Genomic DNA, 9,605 nt, shown 5'->3' with positions numbered 1-9,605 from the left:
GAGAGAGAGAGAGAGAGAGTCATTTTTCCCACTTCCTGTAGCCTGGCAAAGCTCTGCTTTATTCTGGAGATTTCCAAGTTCTCAATGCTATCCGTAGCTCACCATGGTGAATTTCTATTCAGTTCAGGTATACTATAAAATTCATTTGTTCAGATATTCTCAGCCAAGGTAAAGGACGGCCAGGGCTTACAGCCTGAATCCTAAACATCTTCCAAAAACCCAGATGTAGGCTACTCAGGCTTTGTCCTCAGTTTAGCCCTACTGGGTAAGGCTGAAACCTTTAACGGGTGGGACTTGGATGGATGTTTTAGGTCACTGGAGACTGCCCTGGAAGGGGATTATGGGATGCCTGTCACATCATCTCTGTTTCTTTCCAGGTCATAAGCTGATTGAGCGTCCTCTACAACATAGTCCCACCATCTTGCTCCACCTCATCACTGGCCACAAAGTAACAAGGCTAGTAAACCCTAGACTGATCCAAAATAAACTTTCCTCTTCATCAGTTGATTTGTTACAGTAATAGAAATTTAACGCAACTGTTGACATTTTTTTTCTACAATGCCAAAGAGAAACCCTTTAGCTCTTCTGCCTGTCTTCTTCACCCCCCATACACGCAGGGAAGAGTGGGAGTGGGAGAGGAAAGGAGACACGGGGGGGGTGAACTTGGCAAAAGCAACTGCCAAGATAGCGCTACACATGCTTACCTCGATGGATAACAGACAGCTTACTGTGTAAATGTTCTAACGCTTTTACAATCTGCAAGAGAAACAGAGTCCATTTATTGAGCCCATCCCTGGAAAGAAGCTGAACGCTAAGTGTATTCCATTTTATTAATGTTCCCTGCTTAAAGATGCTGAATGCATGATTGTTCTCAACTAGTAGTGGCCCTAATGGGGAAAACAACAGGAAGTTACCAAAATTGGATGCCTCTACCACGGAGGACTGTATCTTAGAACGGATACAATTATAAGATTGTATCTTAAAGCGGTTCCTTCTGCTCTCTTAGCCATCATTTTCCTCCACCTTCCTGAACCTTGGTAGCCATTAAAGGTCGCCTTGTCTTCTAATACCATAAGAAAATATTAGGGCTGGAGAGATGGCTCAGTGGTTAAGAGCACTGGCTGACTACTTTTCCAGGGGTCCTGAGTTCAACTCCCGGCAACCACATGGTGGCTCACAACCATCTGTAATGGGACCTGATGCCCTCTTCTGGTGTATCTAAAGACAGCCACACTGTACTCATATATATATATATATATATATATATATATATATGAGTATATATATATATATAATCTTTTTAGAAAAAGAAATAAAGAAAACATTTTGAACCACAATATGCACTCAGATGTAGAAGTGATAAGTCAAAGATGATGAATACAGGTGTGGGGGGCCATGGTGGTCAGTTTTAATTATCAACGTGGTACAATTCAGAATCACTCTGAAGGAGAGTCTAAAGAGAGACTGTCTAGATCAGGTTGGCCTGTGGGCTTGTCTGTAGAAGACTGTCTTGATCTGTTCATTCAAGTTGAATGACCCTGCCCACTGTGGGCGGTACCATTCTCTAGGTAGTAGATTCTGGATTGGGTAAGACTAGAGAAAACAAAATGCATGCATTAAGTCAGGATGTAATATGACTAGCTACTTCCAGTTCTTCATGCCTTGACTTCTCTAAAATGCTGGTCTGTAACCTGGAATTGTGAGCTAAAGAAACCCCTACTACCTGTTAGGTTGCTTTTGTCGGGGGTTTTATTGTTATTTTGTGTTTGTTCTGTTTTGAGTTTTTGAGTTTTGATTTTGTGTGTGTGTGTGTGTGTTTTGTTTTATCACAGCCAAAGAAACAAAACTAAAATAGAAGCATTTGGCATGGTTTATCAGACTAGGTCAACGGCTGCATGTACTGCACAGAGACTGGTGAGAAAAGCATTTGCTTAGCCTCCCGCTGACACCGTACCCAACACGAATGTGTTAGATGGTAGTAACTAGGCAAAGACACGAAGCCTGGACTTCTCCCGTTCTCCTTAAGTAGGTGGGGTTCATGATATACTCACAGAAACTGCTATCTTTCCTAAGATATCCTCTGGAATTGTTTGACCTTTATCAATAACTTGTTTGTAGAATTTATCTAGTGACGTATCCATGAGCTCCATGCAGATCCACACATCGCCCTGGAGACCAATAAGTCCAAGGATTGTCAATGAGGAGGGAAACGGGAAAAAGAAAAATAAATAACCAACAATTTTCCCAAAAGGCTATTGTTTCTTGTTTGAGCTTTTGGAAGAAAGGGATGGTTTCTCCTCAAGCTTTGAAATCATTTAAAAGTAAGTACAATTTCCAAAAAGCAGCCTATCTGGCAGCGAGTAGTGAGGCTATGTGACCAGAGGCTCTTACGCTGTTGTCCTTGGACACTGGCCTGAAGGATCACTTACCTCCCGGAAGAGTGCACCGTAGAAGGTCACGGTGAATGGACAGTCCACCGTCCTCATGGAAACATCCAAATCCATCAGCAGCCGTTTCTGTTCCTGGCTATTCACTGTGGCCCGTATCCGCTGAATGGAAACACATATCAAACAGCATATGGTTACCGCTCTGAGGAAGAGTCACCTGAAAAAGCAGGAACCCACCAAAGCCCCATCCTAACGACAGAACCAAACTTCACACTGTTAGCAGAAACCTACCCACAGCATCTCTAAACATAAGCTGTTTGAACAAATGAAAAGATAATGACGATGGCTGACCATTTGACTCCCTGACCTGTCCCCCGATTAGAAGCAAAACATGGTGTATGTCAGAGAATGAGCAAGAATGCCAGAAAGCCCTTCAAAGCTGCAAAAGCAACCTCGTTTAATGTTTATGTCTATTCGATGCAAAATGTGAGGCCCTTGACTACTCTCTACTTACCTGGGTCCCAACAGTTTAGGAAAAGAGAACAGCCAGAGCTAGAGGGACAGCTCAGCAGTTAAGAGCACTGGCTGCTCTTCCAGAGGACCAGAGGACCCAGGTTCAATTCCCAGCACCCACATGGCAACTCACAGCTGTCTGGAACTCTAGTTCCAGGGGATTTGACACCCTCTTCTGGACTCTGTAGGCACTGCACACACGTGGTGCACATAGATGCAGTCAGGCACACACACATACATACACATACAATAAAGATAAATAAATCTTTAAAAAAAAATTAAATAGCAGAAAAAGAAAAAAATCCCCAATTTGGGGGGAGCCTTGAAGTACTATATTACAGTCACCCTTAGGTATGACTTAGGAATTCATTCTGGGATGAATTTGGGTAACAAAAGGTACAGATGATTGTGTCTCTAACATAAAGTGCTGTCATTTGGACACGTAGCTTCCCACATTCTAAGGACACCCCTCGACTATGCAGAATCCACTTAAGCCATGTAGGCTGACTCCAAACTTCTGCCCATAGCTCAAGATCTATATAATCAATGCTAGATACATTTCATCCTCCTTTCCCTACAAATAGAGACAATTTTCTTTCTCTGTTTTTTGCTTCTTGATTTTCAAGGGGTGGTTTTTTAAGCCAACACAATATGCTATTAAAGAGCCTTTTGTTTAGAATCTGATTTTATAAAAACAACAACAGAAATAACAACACTTCAACATAATCAAGGAAATTTTCTTTGGATTGGTATTAGATGAGGTTTTTAAAGTACTATAAATCATTTTAAGTGCAATTAGTTACCAGTAGCAGGGACCAGAGGGATGCCTCAGGGGTTAAGAGCACATACTGGGTGTGTAGAAAACCAGAATTCAGTTTCCGGACCCGAAATCAAGTAGTGCACAATTGCTTATACTTCCAGCTCCAGGGGATCTAAAGCCCTCTTCTGCCCTGCGAAAGTACCTGTACCCTGGGGCATAGTCTCTCTCTCTCTCTCTCTCTCTCTCTCTCTCTCTCAAAAATGTTCTTTAAAAACTAAAAGTGTGAGAAAAGGAAGACTTAGAAAATAAAGTTGATACGACTCAAAGTTTAAGATCCACCAAAAAAAAAAAAAAAAAAAACTTTATTGTGGGTTCTTTTGCTTCTGTAAAAAGGGCTAGTTCACAGTTGAGATGGGCAAGCACATACACTGAAGAAATAAAACATTTTTCGGAATGTCAACTCTACCTTCACTGCCATGATCTGCCCGCTGGGCACGTGACGCATCTTCTCCACCACCCCGTACGCACCTCGCCCCAGCTCCACTATTGGCTCCAGGTCATCTGCCTTCACCTCAAAGTTCTGCAAGGAGGAAAGGTGGTCACGAAAGAGGAAAAGTGAATACTAAACAGGACACCGAGTAGGCTACCCTTTATCAGTTTTCTTCTGGTGTCCTTGGTGTGATACAGCTCGGCCCTCAAGTCCTTTTAACATGGCAAGGTGCCAAAGCCAGGAGCACAAAGGAAATGTTCAGGATTCCTATGGTAGACAACCTGCTTGTCCTTAGTAATAGACCCAACCCCACCCAACTCGGTATTCAAACTGTGCCTCTGAATCTATCTACATTGCAGCTCCTTAGACTCTATGACTGGCTAATGGCAACTAGACCTGTGTGGCTTTGAGAAACACTGTCCCAAGAGAAGCATCTATTGGACTCAGATGCCTTCCTTGAGGACCACAATCACTTGACTGCAATTCACAATTCAAAATAGTAAAATCGTCAGGAGTCAGTTCTCTTTTAATTCAACACCCTTTTTTAGCCCGTGCCCTGACATTCCACCACAGGGAATAGCTTTTCCAGTGTCCAGTGGGGAAGAGTGCATACGAGGTGATCAAAGGACCAATCGGTCCGACATGACTTTTCTCACCTGGTTTCCAATAGATATGCAAGCCTTGGAGTCTAAATCCCGAGGCGGCCTAAGAAAGATAAGGGATAAAAGAAGCAGCGTGAGGTATTTGGTCAACTGTGTCCCTTCCCAAATAGGTCAGCTTATGGATTTGCTCTAAGGAAACTGGTGCAAACTGATGGTCAAACAGAGGGACAATGGAGAAGAGGGCGGGGCTTGAAATAAAATGCATTTGGGTTTCACTTGCACCATCTCTCAGAGCATCTCACCCTTCTTTAACATGGGAGAATAGTACACATACTTGGTGGCGTAGGGATGAGTATTAAATGAGATGCTCCAAGTAAAATCCTACAGTAAATGTCCAATAAAGAGGCATGAATGTCACATAGAACAAAGCTTTCGAAATCACGGCCTCTGACCCCATGCGCTGTATAATTCCGGTGATTATGAAAAAAAAAAAAAAAAAAAAACTGACGCCAGGAAAAGCTTTCTGAACAACCAAACATCAATCTAGAAATCAAAGCCATAGTGAAACGGATTGGTTTCTGGTGGCACTCACCTGTGCTGCATGGGGTGGCCTCTCTGCAGCCTCGATTCTGAGCGCACAGCATGCATCCTGCTCATAGCATGCACTGTCACATGCCATGACACGTCAATGAACACTGCCTGAAGTACCTTGGATATAATTACAGACTACTGCATATGATTGTTGATGTGATTTCACTAGGCATACAAACCTCTCTGCTCCCTAATCGTTCCATGATGGGAAACAAGGCCTTAATATTGTCATGCTAACATCTCTTAGTGTTTAAGTAAGCCCTACAACCATCCCTTAGTGTTTAAGTATCCAAGTGGTACGCATTATATTGGAATCTTTAATTATGAAAACTGCTGTTTGACATGCTGACTTAAGTTTCATAAAACAATTGTTAAGTGTATTTTGACTTGGGATTAGGACAGAGTTTCAAACAATGTCTGAAATGGCCCTAACTAGAGTCTTGCTGTTTTGAAATACTTAGTTATACCAAGTGGCATTCTCAGTATGGACAGTTATGAGATAAAAACACTGATCAACTTGGCGAAACACTGAAGACACTCTCCATACTGCAGTATCAAATACTCAGCCACTATAGCAGTTTTCATAATTAAAGATTCCAATATAATGCGTACCACTTGGATACTTAAACACTAAGGGATGGTTGTAGGGCTTACTTAAACACTAAGAGATGTTAGCATGACAATATTAAGGCCTTGTTTATGTAAAAACAAGCAAGTACATCTGTTTCATTAATATGCAAATTTGCTTTAATATTCATCAATGGCTAAGTTATACATATGCCAAGGAAATATCTTAAAATAAAGTTATTTAGGATTTACTCTTAGTAGATGTCTAATATGTATTCCTCAAAATTCCTATATACGTGACGTTATATTTTAAAATTCATTGACCAAAAACAGGTCATGAGTGGAAAAAGCTTAAGTAGCCCTGATACAGACAATAATGCTATGGTGATACACTTGTTAACGCTTTCCTTCATTCAAGACTACCAACATGTTCAATTATTTTTACCATTTGTTCCCATAATTGTTTTTTTTAAAAACTGGAATGTTGTCTTAACTTACAAAAGTCATAGAAAACAAGAACTCCAAAATACTATGTCACCCCCTCCCTGCTTCATTGGATGTCCAAAAGGACTTGTTCCTGACCAAGAAGAACTCAGGTCTCCTGACTACCATCTCATCATACTTTCGTATCTACAGGCCCAAGCCCAGTGACATTTCTTTTGTACATAGGGAACATTCTATTCCAGGACTGTCTCAGGAGCCAGAGGTTTGTTGACTTCGTGTTTCCACGGTCTCCTCCTGGGCATTGGTTTTTATTATCTGTGCTCTGGGTTGGTAGAAAACAGCCGAAGAGAACAGTGTTTGGCTCTGGCTGGGTACCTCACCGGGAACTGAGAAGGGTACCTTCTCAAAATAAAGGCACCAAAAATAAGAGATGCCAAGACACAGGTGCCTAACATGATCAAGCAAAGGGAACAAATAGCAGATGAAGACAGGCAATATTGGTGCTACCCTTACAAAGAACAAGCAGCCTAGCAATGCACGTCTCCTTGGATGCACATTCATGCCAGAACTGTCTGCAGAACAAAATAAAGGAAAATGGAGGGAAGGGAGAGAAGATGAAAGGGAGAGAGTAAGGATCACTTGCCACCCTGGTTAGATGGAACTGTGGACTTGACAAGCCTACTGTCATCTGAGCCGAGAGCATAGATTTGGGAATCGCTTAGATCCGATTGACCTGTGTGCATGCCTGTGGAGAACTGTCTACTAATTAAGTTAGGAGGGCCCCGCCCACCATGGGCGGTGTCATTCCTATTCATGTAGACCTGGGTTATATAAGAAAGCTAGCTAAGCATGAGCTGTGGCTGAGCCAGGGGCTGAGCCAGAGAGCAGAGTTCCTCTACAATTTCTGCTTTCAGGTTCCTGGCTCAGTTCTTATCCTGACTTCCCTCAGCGACGGGCCATGACCTGGAGGTATAATCCAAATAAATCCTTTCCTCCCCAAGAGTATTTATCACACGGAAACCAAAAGACTATCGGGACACTTGCTGAATGTTCATTTTCTCCTTGTGTATTATGGTTTTTATCTATTCTGCTGAAACCACAAACACAAATAAAATCATGAAGGTAAAGGAGGAGTAGAAACATAAACGTGCCTGTCAATCTAAGACTTCCGGGGCAAGCCCTCCCTTACTTCAAACACCATTTCAGCTTGGCAGAACACTGGAACCTCTCCAAGACTAACTGAAAGCATAAGACAGGCTAGGGGAAGAAAGAAGACAACCTCAGTGTCGCACACATATCATAAAGCCCACATGTGTCCTGTTTCCCAGCAGGCAATTTGTCTTCAGAAAAGCCTTCCAGAAGAGCCGAGTTTCTACAACCTAATTTCTCCTTCTTTTTGAAGATTTATTTGTATTTCTTTTAAGTTCCATGTATGTATGTGTCTTTCTGTGTGTGGGTATGCACACATGGCTGTAGGTGCCTGTAGAGGCCAGTAGAGGGCGTCAGAGCCCCTGGGACTGGAATTACAGGTGGTTGTGAGCACACACACCGTGTGTGCTGGGAATAAAATTCAGACACTCTACAGAAGTAAGCACTCCTGCCTCTGGACCATCTCTCCACTCCTAACTTCTCATTCTTCAAACAGTCAAAGCTGTTTTTCCTTAGTTGTTACAATTTGTTTCCACTAATTGTAATAGCCTTTAAAAAGGAAGACAAATGTAACTAGAACAAAATCTTTGACATTTTCCCTTGGTAAAGGAGAAAGAAAAGTCACTAAATATTTGGGCTACCTCCAATTTCTTGCCAACCAATGAGATGACTGGATAGATAGATCCTCTTCCAGATCAAATTTTCTATTTGAAACCATGGCTTGCAAACCACCGCCTTCGGCCCAGCCAGCTATGAAAGTCTTTCATAAATTTAATGATTCCACAATATTCTATAAGAATAACCGGCAAAGAATGCAATTGATGCCACCATGGCTCCGTTACAACACAGGAGACATACTCTCTAGCTTTCCCAAATGCTTGCTGCCCCTGACTCTGATCTCTGCTTATACTTCATGGCAACATCATAGGACATGGTACCATTTTCTAAATGAAGAAGAATGCACACCAGAAAAGTTTGGTGATTTTATGAAGAAACATAATTAATGACTACACTGAGTATAAAATTCACGTCACCCGATCCTCAGCCTTGACCAAAGGAGTCAGAAGAGAAGAAAGAAGTTAAAATAACTGGATAAAGTGCCTTACCCACTCCACAATTCCCATGCAAATCAGACTGAATCAAGGGATGGGTTCCCAATACTCAGGCTTCCAATGAAAATGACGAATCCACCCAAGCCTGGGGCCTCTGGGTTCATCAGCTCTGCCAAAAGTATCAAAGGCTGGGGCCAAGCCTGACAGCTCAGGTTGGATTTTCTGACACTGGGTTCCTCACATCCAGAGTTGAACATATTCGTTTGCCTGAGGTAGCCACCGTTAGCCACAGAAAGCTTAAACCTGGATATTCTTGTCAATTATTCAATATTTTATTCCTCTGGGGAAAGAACCAAACTTAGTAGAAAATTCTTTCCCTGGAAGACCAAATGTATTCTAAAGGTTGCCTAAGACAACCAGTAAATACCAGTGATGGCCTAGTTTGATAATTATTTACTTACCTATGACTGTATATAAGCAACCAGCTCATTGGTCACTGTTACATGTACTGTTCATTTAATTTATCAAAGACCCACCTGCTATGCAGATAAACAGCTCACTAGCTACTATTACATGCATTGTTTATTTTATTACGTACTCAGAAGCATGATAGATCATGTATATAAAACAGCCTTTTGACCTTCTGTGATACTCAAGGAACTATGTCTCCACTTCAGTGGGAAGAATTAACATCAAAAGACATAAAATGATTTCAGATTCTTCAATAAGATAATAGCATGAGAACCCGGGGCTCTACCATGATGAATTCTCACTACAGAGGTCAAGGGCTCTCATTTACTAACCAAGAACTATTAGGTCTGATCTCGCATATAGCTAAGAAGGTCCCTGAACCTCCGGTTTCCCTAGCTCTATATGCCAGCTTGCATGCATAAAAGCTATGCCATAAAACTAAACAATTTGCAGCGACCTTTCACTGGGCAGCTGTCTTAGTCAGGGTTTCTATTCCTGCACAAACATCATGACCAAGAAGCAAGTTGGGGAGGAAAGGGTTTAGTCGGCTTACACTTCCATGCTGCTGTTCATCACCAA

General features: G+C 42.0%; 1 protein-coding gene across 2 annotated transcripts in view; it reads right to left on the bottom strand.

Moving 5' to 3' along the window:
• Map2k6 (mitogen-activated protein kinase kinase 6) overlaps positions 1-9,605 on the bottom strand; it is a 117,442-nt gene that overhangs the window by 21,836 nt on the left and 86,001 nt on the right. For both annotated transcript variants that reach the window (XM_021176183.2, XM_029483592.1), the window contains exons 3-7: positions 4,807-4,855; positions 4,127-4,240; positions 2,430-2,549; positions 2,052-2,168; positions 705-756 (exon numbers count right to left, since the gene is read on the bottom strand). In XM_021176183.2, coding sequence (XP_021031842.2) covers positions 705-756; positions 2,052-2,168; positions 2,430-2,549; positions 4,127-4,240; positions 4,807-4,855 — 452 coding nt within the window. The remainder of the gene's footprint in view (positions 1-704; positions 757-2,051; positions 2,169-2,429; positions 2,550-4,126; positions 4,241-4,806; positions 4,856-9,605) is intronic.

Source organism: Mus caroli, chromosome 11 (genome assembly GCF_900094665.2).
Source record: "Mus caroli chromosome 11, CAROLI_EIJ_v1.1, whole genome shotgun sequence".
Taxonomy (NCBI): Eukaryota; Metazoa; Chordata; class Mammalia; order Rodentia; family Muridae; genus Mus; species Mus caroli.
This window is presented reverse-complemented; position numbering and strand designations above follow the sequence as displayed.